The 26,575-nt window shown below is 44.5% G+C and overlaps 1 protein-coding gene across 2 annotated transcripts; it reads left to right on the top strand.

The window, feature by feature from the left end:
* The first annotated feature begins 510 nt into the window (after positions 1 to 510).
* On the top strand, positions 511 to 23,543 carry Znf169 (zinc finger protein 169). 2 transcript variants are annotated; one of them, XM_057787613.1, is made up of 5 exons: positions 511 to 1,050; positions 4,692 to 4,777; positions 6,589 to 6,715; positions 7,114 to 7,209; positions 14,741 to 23,543. In XM_057787613.1, exons 2-5 carry the CDS (start codon positions 4,745 to 4,747, stop codon positions 16,696 to 16,698), a joined length of 2,214 nt encoding a protein of 737 aa, XP_057643596.1. In that variant the 5' UTR covers positions 511 to 1,050; positions 4,692 to 4,744; the 3' UTR covers positions 16,699 to 23,543. The 2 variants fall into 2 exon arrangements, with proteins under 2 accessions (XP_057643596.1, XP_057643595.1); XM_057787612.1 differs by having other exon boundaries at positions 14,738 to 23,543.
* Positions 23,544 to 26,575: the final 3,032 nt, after the last annotated feature.

Raw genomic sequence — 26,575 nt, 5'->3', positions numbered from 1 at the left:
TACAGCTTTAAATGTCTTCAAACTTTGTTTGACCTTGTTTTGTAATCATTTAAAAATTCAGAGTTATTTTCAAGAAACAACCTCGCCAGCATTTTTGGCATTTAAAAAAGTGAATCATACACAGTGCAGTGTAAAACACAAGATGTCATTTAAAACGGACATGTTAAAAAAAAACAAAAAAACAAAAACAAAACCAGTGAAGTGGCAGGATGAAGGCGTCTGGGTAACACATCTTTCTAAAAGAATTGATTAATGCCTCCTTAAGTACCCGAAGGTTCCTTCGGTTTGGCTTTTCTGATTTTTCATTTTCTCCAAGAGCGTACCCTGCAAGGGAGAGAGTTCTGCACCCTGAAGCTCCAGGTGCAGCCTCGCCGTCAGCTTGAGGCGTCCTGCTGCACGCAGCATTCTGGGTATTGTAGTTCCTCCATCTCTAGAGCTGCGTGGGTCGTGTAGTGCGCGCGCGTCATCCCGGCCGGTGTACTTCCGCATCCTGCGGTCGTCACCTGTGCCTGTGGACTGTCCTCCAGCGGTTCTGGTGAGCGAGCAGGACGACCCTGTCTTCTGCAAATCCTTGCAGGAGGAGAAGAGTCCAGAGAGCTGGCGTGGGACACCCACAAGGTTCAGGCTTCAGCGTCTGTTGCGTCCTCAATGCGTGGAGTCTTCGGGAGTGGAATCAGCTGCTCTGCCCATCTCGGAGGAGGGTCTCGGTGAAGACCCTCGGGTGGGGAGGGGGCCACGTGGGAATGGGATTTGGGGTTCAGTACTTTGTCCAAGACAAGCTGCAGGTTAGTCTGGCCCACGATCTGCTTCCCAGGCTGCACTGTAGGTGTGTCCCCTGTGTTTGGGCACTGTCTGGGAGACTGGATCTGGGGCATCCAGACATCGTCCCTCCACTCCCACCCGCCAGTGAGACTGAGAAGTGAGGGGTAGGAGCCATTCTCCACAGGAACAAACATACGAACTGGTGAGGACGGGACTCTTGGGGACTCTTAGTCTTGAGGAGCTGCGCCAAACAACATCTGGAAATTCAGCTCGCTCACTGTGACCCAGGTTAGTGCCCGAGGACTGCCTTTGGGGAAAGCATAAAAAATTGCCTGATTGAAGGGAACGATAAAGACCTGGAGACGGGGCCAGTACTGAAGCATGGATCCCTGGTGTGTGCCAAGGCTTGTGTGTTTGTGTGTGGGGGAGGGCGGGGGTTGACCCCTGTACATGCGGGCTTCTGACTTTGTGCTGCTCCCACGAGTTTGGGACCTTCCAAGAGCCTGGAGTGCAGCAAAGGGATAGGACTTTCCCCATGACCCAGGACTTGTTGGCCGACTCCTCGATCCTGGAGATGTGCCCAGGTCTTTTTTTTTTTTTCTTTTTTTTCTTTTTAGATCTTTGAGCTATCCATACAATTCATTTTGATCATATTCAACAGCCAAAATTCTTCCCAGACCCATCTGCTCTCTCTACCCACCCACCCATCTTTGTGTTCTTTTTTCTTTCTTTCTGTTTTAAAACCCATTAAGACTAATTTGTGCGGTCCAACTACTCCCATATATTCCAGTGGATTGTGTATTGGCTATATATACTCTTAGAGAAAACCGTCTCTTCCTCTCCCAGCAGCTAACCATTGCCAGTAGTTCCATACTAAGGGTGGGTGCCGACCTCTCATCTCCATGCCGAGATCTGGTCTAACTTGGGCTTGCACAGGGTTTGTGCATGGTGTGGTACCTGCTGTGAGTTCTTATGTATAGCTGCCCTGTTGTGGCCAGAAGACATTGTTTCCGGGGAGTCACCCACCATCTCTGGCTTTTACGCTCTTTCTGCTACCTCTTCCTCAATGATTCCTGAGCCTAGGCTGGGGATTTGTAATATATGTGTGTTCTTGTTAGGGCTGAACAGTCTGCATTTTCTTATTCTTGGCCAGTTGTGGGCCTTTCTGTTAATCATTATCTATTGCAAATAGAAGTGTCTCAAATGAGGGTGGAGAGAAGGTATTAATCTATGGATAAACCAATAAGTCATCAGGAGTTGGATTAATACTATGTCCATTTAGCAAAGTAATGGTATTAGATAAGCCTCTAGGAACTATTGTATGTCTGATAGGCTATTGTCCTGATAACCGGTATAGGTTTCAGCCTGTGGAGCAGCACTTAAATCCAAGTAGAAAGTGGTTGGTTGCTCCCATGATGGTTTTGCCACTGCACCAGCGGACCTATCTGTGTATCTTGGCAGGCCAGTCATTATTGTAGTTTGCAGGGCTCATAGCTAGGTGCGATTGATGATGGCAGCCTGCGTAGCACCTTTCAGCAGTTGAAAATTAGCCAAAAGAGGTGAAGTTTCCAGGTCAACACTAGCTTGATTTCTTCATGTTTTATGACTCAAATATGTGGTGTCTTACCATCAAGTTTTGGAGGTTAACCAAGAATAGTGGTAATTCCTGTAATGTTTTTTTAGGGGGGTACCTTTGGGGCCTCTCTGACTAACAACTCCAAAAGAGGTAGTCCATTCCTAGCAATGGGCATTTTATTTATTAGTCTCTGGTATCTACTGAAATTGATATAGAAATGATATAGATATTCATTTCTAACACACACTATATATTTCTATCAAAAAAAATACTTAGTGTTATGTATCCCTCTCCCCCAGGATTTATCATTTTTCACTTTACAGTATGAAAACATTGTGGTCATTCCCAGAAGTATAATAGCTTTAAAGTTTCATGGATTCATAACCTAGATATATCACTTGTAAATGAGCGAATTATCCTGCACCCAGATCTCTCCTCAAAGTGTGGATTTCTTTGGAACTGGCTCCTTTCTGGAACCCTATGCCAGAGCCTGTTTGTGAGTCCAGTTGCTCCTGCACCCCTCTGGGCAAGTACCAGTTCTGGTTTGTCCTTCCGAATCACTGAACAAGGCTGTTGTAGAGCGCTACCCCCTGAATATAACAGTCACCATCGTCAGTTTGGGCTACATGGAACAGAGTAATTTGACTCAGTTTATGGGGATGGATTTCTAAGTTTGCTTGCCCCATCTCCAGTGCAACGCAGTCCTGATGACTGCTTTGTAAGTTGTGAATGCTGGCCGTGTTTGGTCTCGTTCTTCTGAATCAGATTAACTCTTTAGTGTCTTTCGTCTTTTCCTGTGAATTTTAGACTTTAAAAAATTTATAAATTAATTTCCCAGGATTTTGATGAGGATGTCTTTGTATCTGTGACCCAGGTTGGGGTGAATTGACGCCTTAAAAATGCCGATTTTTTCTACTTTAATTTATTCTTCATTTATTTTGATCTTTCATTTCTTTCAACAAAGTTTTGTAGTTTCCCTCATAGCCATCTCAAAATTAAAAATTATGCTTAATATTACTTTGTAAATGTTGTTCTGTTTTAATCACAAATTCCAGTGGTTCATTGCTAGTGTATAGGAAAGTAATATTTATTTTATTACTAACTTTGTGTCTATTAGTTAAAATAACTTGCTTTAGGAGTTTTTATTGATTTTGTGGGTTATTTCTCTACAAACACTCATGCCATCTTTAGATGAGGTCAGAGTTTGTTTTTCACTGACTGCTTAAAATAATTCTCTTATTAGGTTCACATGTTACACTTGATTGACTTTTTTTTGTTTGTTTGTTTTTTGTTTTGAGACGATTTCTCTGTAGCTTTGAAGCCTATCTGGGAACTAGCTCTTGTAGACCAGGCTGGCCTTGAACTCACAGAGATCCACCTGCCTCTGCCTCCTGAGTGCTGGGATTAAAGGCATGTGCCACCACCGCTCGGCCTTGTCATGTCTTTTAAGTATTTTTTTATTCCATAAGAGCGTCCCTCCCTGATATTTTAATACTTTTATTTGTTGAAGACATCGTATTTATCAGTAATTATAAATATCAATTCAGTAATTATATCAATTCAGTAATTATAAATATCAATATCAATTCAGAACGTTTGTTCTTTTCCTCTGAATCCCGAATGTCCTGATCTCACTTAATGATATTTGTAGTTTTCTAATGTGTCTCACGCTCCATTTATACTTAACGCTCGCTTGTTGTCTCTTTTTCTCATTCATGCATGTAAGCCAGGATCCAGCCCAGGTCACATAGCTCATGTGAGGAGCAATTGTCTCCTATCTTTAATTGGGGAAAGAGCACCTTCTATTTCTTCCTTACACAGTCTGCTTGTGAAGTCGACTTTCAATGTAGCGGGCAAAGGCCGATGGTGAACTCTATACATTTCAAATCTTGGGATCCTCATCTTTGATTTGTGAGTGGGTGTAACCAGGGTCACGTGAGAAAAGATCAGGTCTGCTCAGCTCCTCCTGCTCTTCCCCAGACGTACATTTTCTAATTCTGCTTTGGACTTCCTGGATGCTGTTCTTTAGCCTCCGGCAGGGACAGATGATGGACGGGATGCTTCTGTTTTCAGTGCGCTGGGGAACTTCATTTCTCAGAGGGAGTGCTCGCAGATAGACACTCTGAGTTTACCCAGGAACATGGAGGCCCCATTATTCGGCCAGAGATGGGGTTTGACCTCATGACTGAATCAGACTTGTGGATTCTCTTCACTGGTTAAGAATGGGCTACAGAGATGTCTCTGTCAGCCTGGCGACCTCACTTCTACAGTGTCCCTGTCTTCTATTGAACCTGGAGACTGGGATATGAAGGGCTGTCTTCCTAAGTGCCTCTCTTTTTTTCTTCTTCCTCAGATTGGACTCTGTGAGCAGACTCTTGTCCCGAGAGTGTTTTTCAAGAGTGCGCGATGGCCCCAGGGCTCCTCACAACCAGAGACAAGGTAAGCTCCACCGCTTCTCATGTCTCTCTGCCATTTTCCTCTCTGCAGTCTCCCTTGTGGGTGTTTGGCAGTGCCTGCCCCACCTGGGAGCTCTAGCCCATCTTACCTGGAGCTTTCTATAAAATGTCTTTGTTCATTCATGCCCCAAGCATTCACTAAGTAGCTGACGGTGATTGTCACATGGCTAACGTAAAAACACAGGATCTGTAGGCTTATGTACCCAGTGATTCCCGAGGCCTGAAAGCTGTATATGAAGGCAGTGCGCGCACAGAAGTCAGCCTTGGGTGTCGTTCTTCAGGAGCCCTCTGTTTCGTTCTCTCGCTGGAATCCGGGGCTCACCGAATAGGGTGATGTGCTCCAGGGACCCCCATCTCCTCTGCCCAGCGCTGAGCTTCCAGCACCTGGCTTTTTGCATGGATGCTGGGAGTCAAGCTCAGGAGCCTGTGGTTTCAAGGCCAGCCCTTTGCCACAGCTGCCCTCCCAGGCTCCTGACTGGCTTTTGAAGGGGTTTGCAAACTGGAGAGTTGGCGGAGACATTCTTATAGGAGCATCTCAGGAAGCCTCGCCCTTCTCAGACCTCGGGACTGCAGGCTGTTCACTGTGTTGGAAGCTTATAGTCGCAGTAGCCTTTGGATGCGTTGGTTTCTCCGCATACAGGTGAAGATTCTATACCTGCTGTCTATGTGGATAACTCAGGAATAACTTTGGTTTTGTGGCCACCATGCTTTGTGTTTGAGTTTTTTTATATACACGCTCTTTAACTTACGATGGGACGATGTCCTGAGGAGCCCATTATAACAATGTACTGAGAGCAGAAAGTGGGTTTAATACGCCTGCTCTACCAAGCCTAAGAGCTTAGCCTCAGTACCCTCATGGTCACGTGGCTCACGAGGAGCTGCTCTTCATTACTGTTGGCTAGCACTGTCAAGTGTAATACCATATATGTGTGCTCAGGAAGAAATCAGAATCCAGAGAATTGTTTTTACTGCATGTAGCTTTTATACCACTGTAAAATTAAGAGTATAGGTTGGACTGTTTTAGGTAGAGGAACCACCCATACTTAAAAACTGGGAGATGATGCTTAAAAGCCTGAATTGGGCTGGGGTGAAGGGTCAGCTGATAAAATTCTTGTCTTATAAGTGTGAAGACCTGAGTTTGATTCCCCAGAACCTATAAAGAAAAAAAAAAGAGTCAGGGAATGCTGGAAAAGTGACTCAGAAAGGAAGAGCCTTAGCTGCGGCTGGTGGTGGTGGCGCACACCTTTAATCCCAGCACTTGGGAGGCAGAGGCAGGCTGATCTCTGTGAGTTCGAGGCCAGCCTTGTCTACAAGAGCTAGTTCCAGGACAGGCTCCAAAGTGTCAGAGAAACCTTGTCTCAAAAAACCAAAACACATATCTAATCCCAGCTACTCAGGAAGCTGAGGTAGGAGAGTGGGAAGTTGAGCTAGCAAGGACAGCGTAGCAAGAACCACTTCAAATGCAAGAAAACGAAAAAGTTGATGGATTCAGGCTTCTTGATTTAATGCCTTGCTATATAGCTGTAATAATTAACACTGTGGTTTTTTTTGAAGGTCTTGTATAAGCCTAGATCAATAGAGCAAAATAGGAAACCCTGCATTTCTAGGTTTCCGTGTACGGACCACTGGCATTCAATATGGAGGGAGTTGTCTCCAATATGCAAGAACAAAGCCCGTGCACTTCCTGTTGTTGCACCAGGTCGCCGTAGTGTTACCGCCTTGGTTCTGCATAGTGACTTAAACTGCTTTTAGCCAGGCGGTTCTTTTATGAGCAGGAATGTGTTTTTGTTATAGGCATTAATGGCCTTCCATGATGTGGCTGTGGCTTTCAACCAGACGGAGTGGGAACTGTTGAGTCCTGCACAGAGGATCCTGTACAAGGAAGTGATGCTGGAGAATTATAGCCACCTGGTCTCCCTGGGTAAGGCCGTCGTGATTTAGGTCTCAGAGTTTACCTGTGGGCATCTTAAACATCTGTGTGGCAGCCAATGTGTTCTCTTCTTCAGACTGTCCATATTTTGTAGTGAAGTTGTGTGTGTGTCTGCAATGAGTGACAATGTATTTCTAGGGCTGTTTCTAAGCTACCCCTTCACATATGGGAGGACTTTGTTTATTCGAGCCTTGGGCATGACCTGCTTTTGACCTAGGGGACCCTGCCCTTGCTCATTCTTTCTCATTTTTCCCATCTGGGTGATATTCTTTCCCCATTTCTGCACTTCCCTTCTGGTGTATGCCATTTTCTGCATTGGCCTGGAGTTCTGTTGTAGCTTCTTAAGTTACTAGCCTGAAGGGGTCCTTGGTTTTGTTTCTTGTGACTAGGAATTGCATTTTCCAAACCCAAACTCATCACACAGCTGGAACAAGGGGCGGAACCCTGGAGAGATGGCAGTGAATGCCTTATGGACCTTTGTCTGGGTAAGTGAAAGACGGGACCAGTGATGAGGATGAGGGATACTGGGCACCAGGGCAGTGAAAGACGGGACCAGTGATGAGGATGAGGGATACTGGGCACCAGGGCAGTGAAAGACGGGGCAGGAGATGAGGATACGGGGCACTGAGGAGCTCAGCAGGCCAGGAAGGCATGCTAGGGGGAGCTCTCCTCTCAGGGCTCTAGGTAAGGCTATGTAGCATTCCCTCCCTCCCTCCCTCCCTCCCTCCCTCCCTCCCTCCCTCCCTCCCTCCCTCCCTCCCTCCCTCCCTCCCTCTCTCCCTCCCTCTCTGTCCTGCTCGCCAGGACAGGGCTCCCCTGGAGGTGTACCTCACTGGGCACCTGACTTTTCTGCTTGGCACCAGCAGCACATTTAGGGTTTCTTCTTGTGCTCTTGCCAGCCTCACTCTTGATCTTCAAGACAGTGCCTGCCCTTCCAGACTAATGAGGCTGCTCCTGCTGAATGCTCTTCAGTTTCTGTTCTTGCCTTGGCAGCTGCTATATATCACACCCATCCTGTAGATTACCATAACTTTGTTTTCTTTGTGATGGTTTAATTAAGATTACAGTAAAATGTGAAGAACTGTAGCAATCTGGCTGCCCTGTGGTCTAGGAGCTCATTGTCCACCAGGGGGCAGGCTCGTTCCTTCTCAGGCTGGCCTAGTCCATTGTCCACCAGGGGGCAGGCTCGTTCCTTCTCAGGCTGGCCTAGTCCATTGTCCACCAGGGGGCAGGCTCGTTCCTTCTCAGGCTGGTCTACTCTGCCTCCTTCTCGGTTCCTACCCCTGGGTCCTTCAGAATACCACATTGCTTTGCACGTTTGTAAAGTTCTTCACTCATAGTGTGCACCCCCAATTCCTGACAATTAAATACTGTCACTCTGTACTTTTATAACACTTGTGGAAGTGTGCAGGAATTATAGCTAGGACTGAAGTAGCTGGTTCACACACATTTGTAACTTGGAATTGATTAGATAAGCCAGATTGTGTCTGAAGCCGGTAAGAGCATGTACTCCAGCAGCAGTGTGAGAATCCTTTTGACATATCCTTACCAACATTTGGTATTGTCTGACTTCACTTCCCCATCTTTCTGGACTCTCTTAGGGTTTTAGGTGGCTAATATGAGCATCCTCTCATGCTATCTGTGCCCTTTTCTGGGAAAGATTTGACTACTTTAGACATTTGCCCACTTTTCAGTTAAATTTTTTTCTCTTTTGTTATTGATTACAATTGTAGAATTTCTCCAAAACATTTAGATATTTAATCCAACCCAATGAATAGTCGTATAATTTCATAGGAATATTAGAATGTACAGGCAAATTTTTGCCCGCCTTATCTTTTTTCATGAATTTATTTTTACTTTACTGGCATTTAAAAATGATTCTGAGTCAGGGTCTCACTGTGTAGCCCTGGCTGGCCCAGAACTCCTCATGTAGACCAGGCTAACTTCGTGCTCACAGAGATCTGCCTGTCTCTGTCTCCTGAGTCCTGAGATTGAAGGTGTGCACTACCATGTTCTTGTTTTTTACTTTTTTCTTCTAAATAAACCATATGGGGGACGTGATGCTTTATATCAAACTCTGACTTTGTAAAAAAGAACTTTATCATCTGAGGTATATTAACATATACTATAAAATACTATTAAGATATGAATATTAAGAAATAGGGTGTGTTTTAAGGTAAACTATTAGAAGTGAAAATCCATGTGCTGTGTTAGAACTGACACAGGGAGCACAGCCCTCCTTCCCAGACTTCCCGTACACCTTACCACAACTTCTGCTTTCCAGGCTCCTTGTCCTCCTTTTCCTTTCTTTCAAAAATGCAGACTGTTTTCTTACTTCTTTGAAAATTTCATGCACACATACAATGGATTTTGATCATATTCTCCCCATTCCTCTCTCCTCACTCCTTCCAGATCTCCCCAACTCAGGACATTTCCCAACTTCACGCCCTCCTTTCCTTCCCTTTTAAATATAGCTCAGCAAGTCCTGTTTGTGTTGCCCGTGTATTCATGGGTACGAGACCACCCACTAGAGTGTGGTAGACCTACCAGGACTACAGCCTTAAAGGAAGCTGACTCTCCCTCCCCCAGAAGCCAGCAACTGCCAATACCATCTCCTCCTTTCTAATCTGTTCCTGATTATAGATTTGTTTGAATTTTCTAGAACTTATGTTAATTAATTCATACAAGATATAATTGTTTTCTACACTTAGCATAATTACTTCCAATTTTATATATATGGTGTATGTCAATAACTTATTTTTATTGATGAGTAGAATTACTTTATATCGCTATATCATAACTTACTTAACTACTGACTTGTATTTTAGTGTTTAGCATAAATAGGGTGCATATTTCTTAAAATGACATTAAATAGTACCTAGAATAGAATAAAAATAATAAGAATTAAATAGTACCTAGTATAGAATAAAAAATATCACCCATCATAGGAAGAGCCAGCAAATTACATCTTGAAGATGACAATGAGCTGATGACTTGGGGGTCATCAGATTAGATTTCAGGGCCTGTAGATGCAGCACTGTGAACTCAGCACTGGACTGAGGAAGGAGGATGGCAAGTTCAAGGTCAACCCGAACAACTGTGAGACCTTAAAAATAAAATATAAAGAGAGCCGGGGGCATAGTTCATGAATAGAGCACTCGCCTAGCACGCACAAGGTCTTAGGTTTGATCCCTAATGGCGTAGGAGGTCCTTCTGTTTATGTGTTGCTTTCATTGGTTAATGAATGAAGAAACTGCCTTGGCCTAGTTGATAGGGCAGAGCTTAGGTAGGCAGGGAAGACAGAACTGAATGCTGGGAGGAAGAGAGGCGGAAGAAGAGAGAGACACCGTGGAGCCACCAGAGACAGGCAGATGTGCTGAATCTTTCCTGGTAAGCCACTGCACATGGCGATACACAGATTAATAGAAATGGGTTAAATCAAGATGTGAGAGTTAGCCAATAAGAGGCTAGAACTAATGGGCCAAGTAGTGATTTAATTAGTACAATTTCTGTGTGGTTATTTCGGGGCTAAGCTAGCTGGGCAGCTGGGACAAACAAGCGGGCCCTCCTCCAACACCTTAGTACTGAATAAAAAAGCATCCCAAGGATTTTCAACCTGTTACACATGCTCTTGAAATAAAAACATAAAATGAATTATTTTATATAAAAAATAAATTTGTGTTACTGAAATATACAAGAGAAAATGTGGACTCATTGGATGGGCCTAGCTGTAGAGTTGGAGCAAGAAATGGAATCTGTGAACTTGTTTTATGTGTTGAGACAGGGTCTCACTCTGTAGCCCTGTCTAGCTTTGATCTCATAGGGATCCAGTTGCCTCTGCCTCCTGAATGGTGGGATTAAATACGCTCACTATGACATCCAAGTGAAATCAGTGAACTTGATTCCAGAACAATAAAATATCATATATCTGAACAAAGAAAGAAAATAAACTGAAAAAAGAATGATTTCAGAGACTTTTGGTATAAAATCCAAGAAAACAGTATTTATGTCATCAGAATCCAAAAAGGATAATGAAAAATTTTTGAAAAAAATCATGGTTGAAAACTTCTTAAACTTTGTAAAAGATATAAACATATAGATACAAGAAGCCATAGAAACATTAAATAAACATATATACATAAACACTAATTCACATGATAATTACAATTCTGGAAACTTAAAAAAAAGGTAAAAATCTGGAAGGCAGCCAGTGAAGAGAAAAATGTCTTTCCTACAGAGGGTTTTTCATGTAAACTAATTAGGCCAATGAGGACATGGCAAGAATTTTCTTCAAGTTCGGAAAGGATTATAAATTCTATACCTAGCAAAACTACTCTTGAGGAGTGAAAGGAAATCGGTACATTGATACTAATGGAAATAAAGAACCTGGGACACATACCATGTCGATCTATAGGTAAGGAAATTCTTCAAAGAAAAGAAAATGGTAAAAGAAGATCCTTCTCTCATCCATAAGACCAAAACCCAACCAAACAAAACCCAAAATAACAGCAGCAAAAAACAATTAAAAATAAGAGAATTCCTAGAGCGGGGGGTTAGAAAAAAGAAAAAAGTACTAAAGAGAAAAAAGGGCACCACAGCTTTACATATAAAATTTTAGAAGCTTTACTTACAAAATTTTTGCAGTCATATTGATGATTAACTCATAAGTTTTTACCTTTAAAAAAAAAGGTATGACAAACAAGAGCGTGGGAGCTAAGGAGGCCTAAATGAAGGTGATCTTTCTGTACTTCAAGTGGTGAATGTTGACAGGAATGCTGTGATCTTTCCCCCATGTGGACATTTCTTTGTGCCTTATGTATTAGGGTTAGGATATTTCTATTCTACCCCAAGGTAGAATGGCGTGATTGACAAGTAAATCACAAACCAGAAAGACAAATACCATTAATGCTTAAGGCTCATAAAGAATCCTCTTGGGCTTGTTCTGATCTCAGGCTCACAGGGGCAATGGCCAGGCCCCCCACCAACTTGAGGCAGGGGTTCCATTCCGAGAATTCTGCCAAGCCCCATCCCATGCCATCCTCCAGGAGTAGAATGCCCTCCCAGAACCGCTGTTGTACCCTTGAAACCAAGAGTGGAGGTCCGACTACCCACTTAGCTGTGGGCTTCACATCTGTGATAGAAGTGGCAGTGATTTGATTTGGGGTCACTCTCCCCTTTCTGAAGCACAGTGCATGTTTACATCAGAATAGCTCTGCTAAAAATTAAATACTAAAGAACCAGGTTAGTAAATGAGCTGAACAGACAGTTCTCAAAAAGAAGAAATGCAAGTGGACACTGAATGTGTGAAGCAGTGTCCAACACCAGGGAGCTGGAAAATAAAGCTGCTTTGAGATTCTGTCTCACTCCCATCAGAATGGGTATCGTCAGTAAAAACACCCCCTCCCCAGCAAATTCAAGTGAGGAGGTGGGCAAAAAGAATTCTACACACTGCCAGTGAGAACATAAACACAGGAGCTTCTGTGGAGATCAGTATGCCATTCCTCAAGAAGCTAAAAATAGAACCATTGTATGACTCGGCTCTGTTACTCTCAGGTATATATATACTGAGAGAGTTTGCAGGCAAGTGAACACAGCTGGGAATCACAGTCAACAGAAGACGCCAGAGTTTACAGACAAATAGTGCGTGCCTCCTCCTCATAGATGGAACCTAAAGTTCTCTCTCTCTCTCTCTCTCTCTCTCTCTCTCTCTCTCTCTCTCTCTCTCTCTCTCCATCACAAAACTTTACAGGGTATCAGTCATAAAGGTGGGGAGGACACTTGAGCGAAGTAGAAACTAGAGAAGGTAATGGAACATACGTAATAAGAAAGAAGTTGGAAGAAATAAACAGCTAGAGGGATAGAGGGAAGTTTGTGGGGAGGAAATGAGAGGGTGTAATGACATACGTAGGAAGATGCCGTGACGAAAAACCCTAACCTAAGAAGTCTGTAAACTACAGAAGTAAGTTCTTTACCCAGAGCTGTAGGTTCCAGGAAGCACGACAGCTTTCCTTCTCTTTATCCTGCTCCCTGCTCTCTTTTGGCTCCACTGTAATCCCATGTCTGTTCAGACTTCTGCAATTATGCGTGGTTATATGGTGCATAAAAGGCTGTTTAGCGACGCTCTTAGTGTTCTCTTAGACAATTTTTCTCACCTGCCCAGTATGCATAAACAGAATTTTCCTTTTTTCTTAACAATTCTACTGACTTCTTCCTGCATTTTCCATTAAGTGGTAAGGACAATCCAAGCTACAGCTTCAATACTTGGATCAGGAATCTTCTCTGCTAACCATTTTACTGCACCTAAGCGCCACTCTTTCCCCAAACACTGGAGTACAGTTAGAAACTTGTTTTCCGTATTTCCTCCCAGTGACTCCCTTTAGTGGCATTTTAGGCCTTTTTAGCGAGTACATGACAACTTTCCTAGCCTGTCACCCAGTTCTGAAGCAACTGTTATGTTTTACAGTCTGGAAGGTCAGGAGGAACAGTGGTAGTGATTGTCAAGAAGAGCCTGTTTGACTAGCAGGGACACCGAGAGAGCTAGCTCACTGAATGGTTTTCTTAGGAGAAATACCAGTGGGACGTACGTGGACTTAGGCGCTAGGAAGGGAGCTTCATGATACCCTTCTCCTTTGGCCATTTATTTATCCTCTAATAAATCTATTTATTTATTTGTTTTACATCCCGGCCACAGTTTCTCCTCCCCCTCTCCCCTCACTCCCTCTCTGTTTCTGTTTAGGAAAGGGCAGGTCTCCCATGAGCATCAACAAAACATGACTTATCAAGTTGCAGTAAGACTAAGCACCTCCTCATGTATTAAGGCTGGACAGTATGAGGAGTAGGGTCCCGAAAGTCTGCAAAAGAGTCGGAGACAGCCTCTATTCCCACTGTTAGGAGTCCCACAAGAGGACCAAGCTACACAACTATAACATCTGTGCGTAGAGCCCAGATCAGTCCCATGCAGGCTCCCTGGTTGTCAGTTGGGTCTCTCTGAACCCCTATGAGCCCTGGTTACTTGATTCTGTGGGTTTCCTTGTGGTGTCCTTGACCCCTCTGGATGTCAAACTGTTATTTTAGATCAGATTAAATGAATCACTGATGTGGATCAGGGCTCCAGAAACATCTCTGGTAAAAGGTTCTGCAATATGTATTGTAGACTCTGTGGATGTGCTCCTTGTAATGACTGCTCTTTGGTACTGAACTGTGAAAGGAGATGTAAGTGGTTCATTAATAATTGGCGGTGGTCCAACAGCAGTCTAGAAGACAGTCGGCAGACCTACTGCCGATGGTTCATGAAATGTGTCACACTTTGTGTTGGTCAGAAAGAATCAGGTAGGTCTAGAAAGGCTGGTTGTGATGAGTCCTCAGTCAGAACTCATAGGATTTTATAATCAGCTCCAATAGACAAGACCCAATCGTGGTGGCACAGGTGTGCTGACTTGTTATCTCCTAAGCAAGCACTGTTATTAGAGGAAAGCATTTCTTTTTTATGACTTGAAGAAAATCCAAGAAAGTCTTGGATTATTAGGTCACCCGGAGCCATATTTCTTTAAGGGGTAGCAGGTCTAGGCCATGGCGCCGCACTTCACTGCTGAAACACACCCTGTTTGCTGAAAAGAAAACCCAGTTTGTTCCCTGTTTGCTTATGGGGCGAGGGAGCATTCAGTTTAGTATCACACAGAGGTCCCTAAGATTATGTCAATCTGCCTCTCTCATTTGGGGAAACCTTTAGGTAGATGACTTCAAATTTGTCACTTTCTTTCAGAAGAATGAAGAAACAGCTCATTGAGTAAAAACAAGTATTTGTGGATGTTCATGCCCCTATTAGCGACTCTAATTGCAGTAGTTTACAGAGTTGACAACGCCCATGAAGCTTTTCAGGGTTTTAGTTTCCTTACGTACAGAGCTGTGTGAAGGCTGTGTGTGAAGGGAGTGTGTGAGCCTCTGAGGAATTACAGTTGGGGAAATGTTACTACCCACCGGCATCTCGGAATCTGACCAATGCTTTCTCTCTAGCAGAACCCAGGACAGAATTAGAGCCCGGTCTCTCCTGCCCGATATCTTTTGCTAGTCCCGACGTCCTCAGAGTGTGTGTGCTGAGTGAACACACCCCTCAGACTTTCCCAAGCCCGCCCGCAGGCAGCAACCTCCAGCCCGAAGCTCCAGGCTGTTGTAGCAGTGAAAGAGATGAAGAGGGGGCCAGCAGCGATGCTCTGCTGCAGAGGGCGAGTCCAGCCGGGATCCTGCAGACGCTGTTTAGCCCGTGTCAAGGTCAGACGGTGTACTGGGTGGAAGAAGGCAGCAGGAAACCAACAGACCTTGACGCGGCCCCAGGAGGCAGCCCCGAGAAGGCAGGCACAGTATTGAAGGGGTCCGATGGGTCGGAATCTGGAGCAGTTCTACAGGGAGCATTTCCTCCAGAGCTTCCTGATGCCACCAGCCTTTTCAGCCCTCAGAAGCATCATGACTATCCTGACTGCGAAGCAGGCTTTTGCCAGAGGTCAGACCTCATGAAGCCTCAGGGGATGCAGGGAGGCGAGAAGCCTTACACGTGCGCTGAGTGCGGGCACCAGTTTACTCTGAAGGCTTCCCTCACAGTCCATCAGAGGAAACACTCGGGAGAGAAGCCGTATGTGTGTGGGGAGTGTGGGCGAGGTTTCATGTATTTATCCTCTCTCAACAACCACAAGAAGATCATTCACTCCGGAGAGAGACCCCTTGTATGTCCGGAGTGTGGGCGAGGCTTCCGCCAGAAGGTGGACCTCCTCCTTCATCAGAGGACTCACCTGGACAAAAAGCCCTTCGTGTGCTCGGAGTGCGGGAGAGGCTTTTGCCGAAAGGCCTCGCTGCTGCAACACAGGTGGAGCTCCCACTCTGACGACAACCCCTTCATCTGCTCCGTGTGTGGGCGTGGCTTCCGACTGCTCTCCAGGCTGCTCACGCACCAGATCACACACTCTGGGGAGAAGCCCTATGTTTGTGCTGAGTGCGGGCAACGCTTTGGCCAAAAGGGCACGCTCATCCGACACCAGAAGACACACACTGGGGAGAAACCTCACGTGTGTCGCCAGTGTGGCTGGAGTTTCACCCAGAAGGTCAACCTCATCAGGCACCAGAGGATCCACACCGAGGAGAAGCCTTACCTGTGCCCCGAGTGTGGGCGAGCCTTTGAATTCAAGTCCCTGCTCACCCGACACCAGAAGACACACATGGGGGAGAAGCCGTATGTGTGCCCCCACTGTGGCAGGGGTTTCAGCCAGAAGTTCAACCTCATCGGGCACCAGAGAATTCACACAGGGGAGCTCCCTTTTCTGTGCCCTGAGTGTGGGCGTGGTTTTGTAAAGGAGGCCACGCTGATCAGACACCAGAGGACCCACGCAGGGTGGCAGAAGCCTTACCAGTGCCCCGAGTGTGGGCGAGCCTTTGAATTCAAATCACTGCTCACCAGACACCAGAAGATACACACAGGGGAGAAGCCGTATGTGTGCCCCCAGTGCGGCAGGGGTTTCAGCCAGAAGTTCAACCTCATCGGGCACCAGAGGACACACACAGGGGAGAAGCCCTACGTGTGTGCGCAGTGTGGCCGGAGCTTCCGGCAGAAGTTCAACCTCATCAGGCACCAGAGGATCCATACGGGAGAGAAACCTTACCTGTGCGCCGAGTGTGGGCATGAGTTTAGAAAGAAGGTCTCTCTCATCAGACACCAGAGGACCCACGGAGAGGAGAAGCCCTACCGGTGCTCCGAGTGTGAACGGGCATTTGAGTTTAAGTCGCTCCTCATCAGGCACCAGAAGACGCACACGGGGGAGAAGCCCTATGTGTGTGCCCAGTGTGGCAAGGCTTTTAGCCAGAAGTTCAACCTCATTGGGCACCAGAGAAGCCATACTGGAGAGAAGCCTTACCTGTGCCCCCAGTGCGGGCGCGCCTTTGCCTTTAAGTATCTTCTCACCCGACACCAGAGGAGACATTCTAAGTAGGAGCTTTACGTGAACAGCGTGTGTGTTTGGGGGGACTGGATGGAATGCCAGACCTCTCTGACTGGAGGACTCAGTCCAGTCCATAGAGAAGCCATTTGGGTGTGGCTTTGGCTTTAACTCTGCCCTCATTGTAGACCCACTCTGGGAAGAAGCCCTACACGTGCAGGGATTGCGGTGGGGTGGGGGTGCTGCAGGCTCAGGCTTCAGCCAGATGTTGCACCCCCGCAGACATAAGGGGGACCACGTGGCTGGCTATCAACTCCTAGCTTCCTTTCCTCAAGAGCATGAAGCTGGCAGAAATCACTAGTGAAGGTTCCATTTTTTTTTTTCCTGAAATGGAATGAGGGAAAGAAAGCCCTTGCTTGTTCGTGAAATCACTGGTTTATGATTTACTTTCCTCAGTAAGTTAATTTTCTGGGCTCCCTAACAAAATACCCCAGACGGTGTGATTTAGGCAAAAGAGAGGTACATTGCCATGTATGCGGAGCCTGGGAGCCCTCTCAGACTGGCTTCAGGTGTGGCTCCGGCCTCACCTCTCTTTAGCCGATGAATGAACGGCAGGTTGTGTTGTGCTCCCATGGTCAGTCTCCTTTGAATATGCTTTCCTGGTGTCTGTTCCTCCCAGACAGGGCCACACCAGAGGACCTTGTTCAACTTTGGTTGCTTCTTTAAATGTCCTACATCAAGGTACATCCCATCAGAGGTCAGGCATCAATCAGTATTCACACTGGGGGAGTGTGACTCAGCTGACAGCTAGCTCTCCCTGCAGCACCAGAGTTGGTGTTTGCACATACAAAATACAAACCATATTCACAGCATCCCCAGACCTCAAAGCCTTAGCTCACTGAAAATCTCTAATATAAATAGCTCAGTCAAGTCTGGGTGAGGCTTTAAGTCCAGTTCACCTGCAAACCATATTTCTGTCTGCAGTTCTATGAAATCCAACATAGAATGTGCTTCCAAATTCCAATGGCCAGACAGATACAAGTTAGCTATTCTTTATTTTATTGTTTTTATTGAGCTATACATTTTTCTTATTCCAAAGGGGAAACGTAAAGACCTGAGGAGCGATGGTCCCAGTGTCAGCTACAAGCCCAGCAGGGCAAAGTCTATGGGACCTCGAGTCTCAAGAATAACATTTGACTCAGTGTTCTGTCCCCTGGCGCACAGGGATGACAAGTAATATTGTTTCCCTAGGCCTGAGCCATGGAGTGTGAGCTGTGGACACTGAGGAGACATGTTTGACCTCACTCCAGACCTGTTCTTTCTGACCTCCGGTCAGAGTATCAGCCCTGATTTATGAATTCTACTTGAAACCACATTTGTCCCCATTTTTCTCTTCTTTTCTTTTCCCTTTCTCTTCCTTTTTCTGTGTATGTATTTATGTACCAGGCTGGCCTTGAACTAACAGAGATCCACCTGCCTCTACCTCCCCAGTGCTGGGATTAAGGGTGTGAGACACCACACCAAGCTCTTCCCTTTTCTTCCAGATGAGCACAAGCTCACAGCTTGGAGCTCCACTATTGTTTTCTTTAGAATCTCAGAAGCCCTAAAGTCTGTCTTCATTTTGCCCCAACCTCTTTCCTTGTCCACAAAGGGTAGAAAGCCCTGGGTGAGGTGGCTAATTATCTGTGGTTCACATTCAACACTAATCTCTTTAGAAAATGCTTTTCAGCCATCTACTGTTCCCTCCAAAACACACTTTCATGGCTTAAAAAAAAACCCCTATATGTAGAAGGGGAAATTTTTCCAAAATTTAAAGTTCTAAATATGTTTTGCTCAACAATATCCTCAGTTTGTCTCTGTCTTCATGCTTTGCTGGATGCAGCAAGGGCAAATAAGTCGATAGTTTGATCATCTGTGTAGAAATCTCACCTGAGTTTTTTTGTACTTGCATTACTCAAAATACCTCCACATGGGGCCAACAAAATGGCCCACCAGGTAAAGACATGTGCCACAGAAGCCCGAGGACCCAGTTTGATCCCTGGAATCCTCATAGAAGGAGAGAACCAACTCCACAAAATGACCTCTGACCTCCACTCGTTCTGTGGCAATGTGCACCCTCAGTAATAGTGATAATAAACAGTCCGTTCTACAGAACAGTAGGATTCACTTCCGCCAAGTTCCTTGCCACTGTATAGCAAGGATACTAGTTTTTAATTCTCAAAAAATTAATTTAATTAGCTGTGCCTCATTCCTGAGACCTCATCAGGATCACCTTACACCTGCACCTCAAACGGGCCTGGCCGCCACATGCTACATAGTTCCAAGATGCTAACACATTTTTTGGTTTTTATGACAACACCCCACTCTTGGGTCTAAAGTCTGTATTAGCTAAGGTTACCATAGTACTCCCTTGTTCCTTCTCTTCCCTTTCCTCCTTCTTCCCCCAAACCCCAAACCCCAAACCTTCCTACCCTTATTCTTTTGAAACAGCGTCTCACGTAGCCCAGGAAGGCCTTGAACTCACTACGTAGCCAAGACTGGCCTTGAACCTGATCCTTTTACCTGTACTCCCCAAGGCTGGGTTAAAGTACGGGCCACTATGCTCAGCCTTCCCTGTCTTATAAGGACACTTCATATTGGATTAGGGTGACACCTTAAACATTTGGGGACCTCTTTAAATGGCCTTTCTGCAAACACAGCTGCATCTCCAGAGCTTTAGTACACAGATTGGGCTTGCAGCAGGACACAGTTCAATATAACAGTATCCCCTCTACTTCTGTAAAAGCTAACTAGCCATCAACTCCTGCCATAAGAGGTGTTCTTTTAAAAAATTTTTTATTCATTTTACATACCAACCACACAGTTCCCCTTCTCACCCTTCCTCCCACTCCCCCCCCCCCACCTCCTATCCACTTCTCTGAAATGCTAAGGCCTCCCATGGGTAGTCAACAAAGCAGGTCATATCATATTAAGGCAGGACCAAGCTCCTCCCCTGCGTCAAGGCTGAATGGCCTCCAAAAAGCCGGCTCATGCACCAGGGATAGATCCTGGCCCCACTGCTAGGGGCCCCTCAAACAGACCAAGCTACACAGCTCTCATCCACATGCGGAGGCCCTAGTCTGGTCCCATGCGGGCTCCCCAGCTGTCAGGCTAGAGATCATGAGTTCCCTTGAACTTGGGTGAGCTGTCTCTGGGTTTCCCCTCATGGCCTTGACCCCGCCCCCTTGCTCACATAATCCCTCCTCCTCTTTGACTGGATTCCTGATGCTTGGATGTGGATTCCCCATCTGCTTCATCAGTTACTAGATGAAGGTGCTATGATGACAGGGTATTCACGGACCTGATTACAGGGGAAGGCTAGTTCCGGCCCTCTCCACTCCTGCACCAAGTCCTAGCTAGGGTCATCCTTGTGGATTCCTGGGAATTTCCCGAGCACCAGGTTTTTCCTTAACCCTGTAATGGCTCCCTCTATCAAGATACCTCTTTCATTGCTCTCCCACTTGGTCCTTCCCCCAACTCATGTTTTCACCCCCCAACCCTTCCTCTTACTCCCACCCCACCACCCCCAGTTTACCCAGGAGATCTCATCTATTTCCCCTTTCCAAGGTGAACCATGCGTCCCATGAGAGGTGTTTTTGATCACTCGTTTTTCTTCACAGTGGTGAAGACAACAGAAACCACGAGTAAATGATCAGCTTTCCTGATGGGGAGGGAGGAGAGAGGAGGGAGGAGCCCATGAGGTAGCTGGCTGCTTTTTACACCGCAGTCCTCTGTGCTTTATAACCTTTTCTTTAAATAAACTGGTTCTCTCCTATGCCGAGCAGCAGGTGTCGGCCGTGTTGTGATCTACCGCGGAGGATTCTGGGGCATTGACTCTCTTGGGAGCAACGGAGATTTTCGCTGCACAATTATTCTGGATTCTGTCTGTTAGTGAGTAGTATTGTTGTCTCAAGCCTCACTGTTGAGAAGGTTCTCCAGTGTCCGTGAGGAGAGGGTTTCTCACCACACGCGCAGCCCCCCATACACAGACTGAAGGGCATTTGTGTTTATTCTGTCTCTGCATCTCAAAGGCCCATCTTGTTGGGCTGTGCCCACGTGTCTGTGATCAAGCCCAGGGTGTCAGTCACGCCCGTCAGTCACAAACTTCCTTAGTCCTCCAGCCAGGAGTTATGGAGTTGAGGCTGCCCACCTTCTTCAGTCTATTTTCTCTAAATTTCAGAGCCCAAATACCTGTAATCCTGACACTACTCTAGGATTGGCCCCAGCCGGGCCCCTGTGATGTTGTATATTTGCCATAGGGTCAGTCTCCCTGGGCCTTCGATCCTTTACTGGCTCTGGTGAGGTTACCCCAGAAACAAAAAGGATTTCAGTTTGGGGGATCACAGTCTTGGGAGGATGGGTGAAGGACTGGTCAGTGGGTATTACTGGCCCCACCATGCACCTGGAGATGTCCACACTTCAGTGATATCCTGGTTAGCCTGAGCAGGGATGGCTAGGAATACCTGGGGACCAGGTCACCCTAACACATTTACCCCAAAGCCCCTTTTCCTCAGTTTCTCCAGTGACCTGATCTGAAAGCGATGTGTATGTACATGTATGTGTTGTGATGTGGAGTCATCTCACGTGAAAAGTTACAAAAATTTCATTTGAGAAATGGACACTAGCATATGTATCAACCATTTACCTCGGTAGTTCTCTTTAAAACATTTATAAATTCATAGAATGTGTTTTGACCAAACCTACCCCCATTCCTTTCCCCCTAGCTCCTCCCATATTCAGCAAGCTTTTCTTTCCCAACTTTACGTGCCTTCTGTCTTTCTAAAAGAAAGTTTAATAACCACCATCCTAGTTAGTTTTGTATTGCTATGATAAAACATCACGACCAAAGGGAACTTAAGGAAGAGAGTTTATTTTGAGTTATGGCTCCAAAGGGATTATGAGCATTGACACCACTCTTGTTTAATATAGTGTGTGAAATTAGAGTTGGAGCAGGAGAGAGAAATACAATGTGTGCAAACAGGAAAGGGAAAAGTCAAATTATTCTTGTTTGTAGATGCTATGATTCTATTCTTCTACCAGAAGTGTCTGAGATCTAATAAACACTTGCAACAAAATAGCAGGATACAAAGTCAATACAGAAGAAATCAGTAGCTTCTTATACACAAACAACAAACTCATTGGAAGAGAAGTCAGGAAAACAATCGTATTTGCAATAGCTTTATCAAAGGAAATGCCAAAGAGTAAAACAGAATAATAACGATTTTTACAATGGAAACTATAAAGCACCGAATAAAGAAATCAGGAAACTAGAAGAAAGCAAAAACCAAAACAAAATCAAAAACAAAATGAGAACCCTCCCATATTCTTAGTTTAGCAGAAAGATATTATTAAAATGGTCATAATGCCAAAATGATAGCAGATTTGAAGCAGTTCCCACCAAAATCCAAAGGACATCCAAAGAAATAGAAAAATCCTAAAATTTATATGGAAACACAAGAGACTGAATATCCAAAGCAAGGCGGAGCACAGAGATCAATGCTGCCAGTGTCGTAACACCTGACTTGGGACTGTACTGCAAAGTCCTCTGAACAGAAACGGCACGCACTGGGTCCAAAGGCATGAAGGCCAATCAGGGAGAACGGGAGATTCAGGTATAAGCCTCAGCATCTTCAGCTGTCTGGTTACTGACAGAAAGGCGCAAAGGATACACTGGGAAACAAGACAACCTTTTAAACAAGCTATGCTGCAGAAACTGGAGACCTCTTGAGGTTTCTCCTGTGGAAACGCCAACCCAGAGTGATCAAAGACTTTGATGTAAGATTCGAAATGGAAACTTACTGGGGGAAATACTTAACAAACCAACAAACTCCTCTGCAGCGATTAGTTTGCTGCTGTCATCCTGGACTCGTGTTCAGTATTCCTCCCAAATTACAAACACAAGTGGAAAGAACTGAAACCAAAATTATATAATGGGCAACTGCTCCATCACCAAAGTGTGTAAAATGACAAGGGCGCGATTTTAGAACACTGGTTCTCTAAAAGTGCCCCTAAAGCACTAAGCCGATTAACAGAACTCTAACGAATGAGTCGGGGGGTTTTAAAGGAAAACACAAATAAATTGGACAATGGTACCAAGATGCAATGCTTTTTTTCTCCCGGCATCTGACTTATAAAGGACAAATCACACTATTTGAAAATACACCCCAATTTTAATTTTAAATGTGGCATAATTTAATAAAAGCTGGCTAAACTAATTAAAAATACTTTTAAATTGTCGAGTTCCCTGACAATCCATATTTAGATAAATGGACCAGGGTATCATAGCCTGCTTTCTCATGGCCCTTGCTGGACTTATGTCGACAAAGAGTTTCATATGGCCACCTCGGACTTTCAGCTCCTGCTTTTGGGGGTACATTCTCAGGCCTTTAATAGGGGAACTTCAGAATGTAACTGCTGCTGCATCGTAATGGCAGTTAAAGAACACAGATCCTCAGTAGAACACACTTTTCTATTAGTCCTCCAGGGACTGTGGGATGGCTAAAGAAGTTCCATTTTATGCTAGACATGCATGTTGATACCCTCTGGACATTTGTCACAGTCTCCAGTCCCTGGAAGATAAGTTCCCAATAACCCTTAGTCGGTGGCACCTCTCTACCAAATGTACAGCCCTGACTGTCTACTTGTTATGCTATGACTAACTGCCTTTTGATTTCTGTAACCTGTTTACACAGGCATTCAATGACTATTTTGAGGTTGCCTTGACTACCTAATCTTGGCAGAGCAGAGCAGCTCTTGGCTTGCTTGTGCAGATACACAAGGTCTTCTTGTGGTTTTGCCTTAAAAAATTCTTCCCTTATCCCACTGTGCTTGGAAATCTCTAATTTGACTTAGAGATTGTTGTCTACCAGCGTCTTTAATAAACTTAACTAATTATAAACAGGATTGAGTCTACGGTCTTTTCCTAGGGGTCACAAACTCCATAACGAAGACTTTCAGATTATTTGATTCTAATAATTACATCACGTGGTAGAACTGATTATTCTTATCTCTACAACTGGATTATGTGGAATCTCTTGTTCAATTGATCATGATTTTGGAATTTCAACTGTGGATGAAAATGTTTTAATTTTTATTACCCCCTTCACAATATGCAAGGTGTGTAGACAAAATATTTTTCAGCTAGTAAAATTTAAAGAAAAAATACTGCAATTATTCATGACCTAAAATGGGCAAAAACAAAAACTAGCTCCCTTTGAGAAGAAAAATTTTAGACCTATGGAAAGGACAATACTACTCATATAGAAAAAAGATGTATTTACTTAGAAGCATCCAGAATGTCACCAAACAGCTGCACTTTTTCCAATTACAGAGTGGTATTCAGTTAACAGAACAATACTCATTTTCCTATAAGCTACAACAAAACAATTCAAGATGAAAACCAAAAAAACCCCAAAATACTTCTGAGGCATTTTGACAGAAAATTGCCCTCATAGGGAGTGGTACTTTTAGGAGGCGTGGCCTTGTTGGAGGAAGTGTGTCACTGGGAAGGTGAGCTTTGAGGTCTTATATATGCCCAAGCCATGCCCAGTGAGGTCTTATATAATGCCCAAGCCACGCCCAGTGAGGTCTTATATATGCTCAAGCCATGCCCAGTGAGGTCTTATATATACCTAAGCCACGCCCAGTGAGGTCTTATATATGCTCAAGCCATGCCCAGTGAGGTCTTATATATGCCCAAGCCACGCCCAGTGAGGTCTTATATATGCTCAAGCCATGCCCAGTGAGGTCTTATATATGCTCAAGCCATGCCCAATGTCTCAGACCACTTCCTGTTGCTTGTGCATCAAGATGTAAAACTCTCAGCTCCTTCTCTAGTCCCATGTCTGCCTGGGTGTGTTGCATGTCTCACCATGATGATAATGGACTAAACCTCTAAATTGAAAGCCACTCCACTGAATGTTTTCCTTCATAAGAGCTGCCGTGGTCATGGTGTCTCTTCACGGCAATAGAAACCTTAACTAAGATGACTGTCCCCATATAAACTATTTGTACTGTGCACCAATAAGAACCTGTTTTAAATTTCCATGCCAGTTTCTAACCCTAGACTGTGTCAGGCAGAGTTAATGGTTATTAAAAATACCACCAGGAGAGGGATATCTACAGACACATTTGGTAGTATATTAACCAAGTATAGTTGGTATAGTTAATATACTACCAAATGTGTCTGTTAGTATAGTTAATAGTAGTATATTAACTATATGTATGATAGCTAAATTAGGAATTAGCTTAAGTGTGCATCAAAAATGCATGGATAAAAAATATGGTATACTACTAACTACATACTGGAGTTTTATTTGGTCATAAGGAAGAATAAAATAATGTTGTTTGCAAGAAAACTGAAAGGGCTGGAGATCATCATAGTAAGTGAAACAATCCAGTTGCACTAAGAGGTTTTGCATGTGTTCTTTCATACACGGGAAAGGGAAATTAAAAGCAGACATATAAAGTCGACATATATAAAGAGCAGGGCTTGATGAATGATACAGAGAGTGAATATGATCAAAATACATTATTTACACAGGTCAAAGTGTAGTCCATTGTATTGTACCATTAGTGATTGATGTGGGATTTCCCTCTGTATGCTGTGGTTACCATTGGTTAATAAAGAAACTGCTTTGGACCTATAGCAAGGCAGAACTTAGCTAGGTGGGGAAAACTAAATTGAATGCTGGGAGGAAGAAGGCAGAATTAGAGAGAAGTCATGTAGCCCTGCCAGAGACAGACACTGGGAACTTTACCCAGTAAGCCACAGCCATGTGGCAATACATAGATTAATAGAAATGGGTTAAATTAAGATGTAAGAGTTAGCCAATAAGAAGCTAGAGCTAATGGGCCAAGCAGGGTTTTAAATAATATAGTTTCTGTGTGACTATTTCAGTTCTGGGTGGCCAGGACGAACAAGCAGCCTATTACAAGTGTTTGCAAGTAAAAGCATAAAATAAGAAGTGCTAGAAGAAAATATGTTTGAAATAATTTTCAACCTAGTAATGCAAAAGGCTGGCTACAGCTTAAAATTCAGAGCTAATAAATAATTAACAAATGTTATGTACAAATATAAAAAACTTTCTATGATGAAAGAATACATCAACATTATTAAAAGAAAAATGACTACAAAAAGCATATGAGCATATAAATAAAAATATTTCACAGATCAATGATTAATAACCACTATAAAATATTTAAAATGAAAAACTTCACAGTATTCTGTTTGTAGACGGTGGGGAAACAAACATTTTTCTTCCTTGTTGGTGGAGATGATAATGGCATATGCCAAAGAGAGAAGCTGGGGCTATTTGATAAGGTTTCATCTGCATAAACTTGCAATATGCTGTTGATGCAGCAAGCATGGCTCCAAGTGTTCATCCTAGAGCCACTTGCAATGTATGGATACCCATATCATACAGGTGTTGTGGGAGCTGTGGGCTGTGTTCCTGCCGCCCCAGCTCCTGGTCGCCTGGCTAGCTTATGCCCTGAAATAACAACATACAAATTGTATTCTTTTAAACACTGCTTGGCCCATTATATCTAGCCTCTTCTCGGCTAACTCTCGCACCTGGACTAGCCCATTTCTAATAATGTATGTAGCACCCCAAGGTGCGCTTACCGGGAAGATTCTAGCCTACATCCATCCTGGGTCGGAGCTTCATCGCATCTACCCCAGAGAGCAGAGCTATCGAGTCTGAGCTCACTTCCTCTTCCTCCCAGCATTCTGTTCTGTTTATTCCATCCACCTATGTTCTAACCTATGAGGGCCAAGCAGTTTCTTTATTTTTTAACCAATGACCTTCTTTCATCATACAGGCTTATCACAGCATTATTTCTGTGCAAATATTTGGAGCTGCTTAAATCCTGAATCATGGGACATCGAGTA

The sequence above is a fragment of the Chionomys nivalis genome, chromosome 13, assembly GCF_950005125.1.
Source record: "Chionomys nivalis chromosome 13, mChiNiv1.1, whole genome shotgun sequence".
Taxonomy (NCBI): Eukaryota; Metazoa; Chordata; class Mammalia; order Rodentia; family Cricetidae; genus Chionomys; species Chionomys nivalis.
This window is presented reverse-complemented; position numbering and strand designations above follow the sequence as displayed.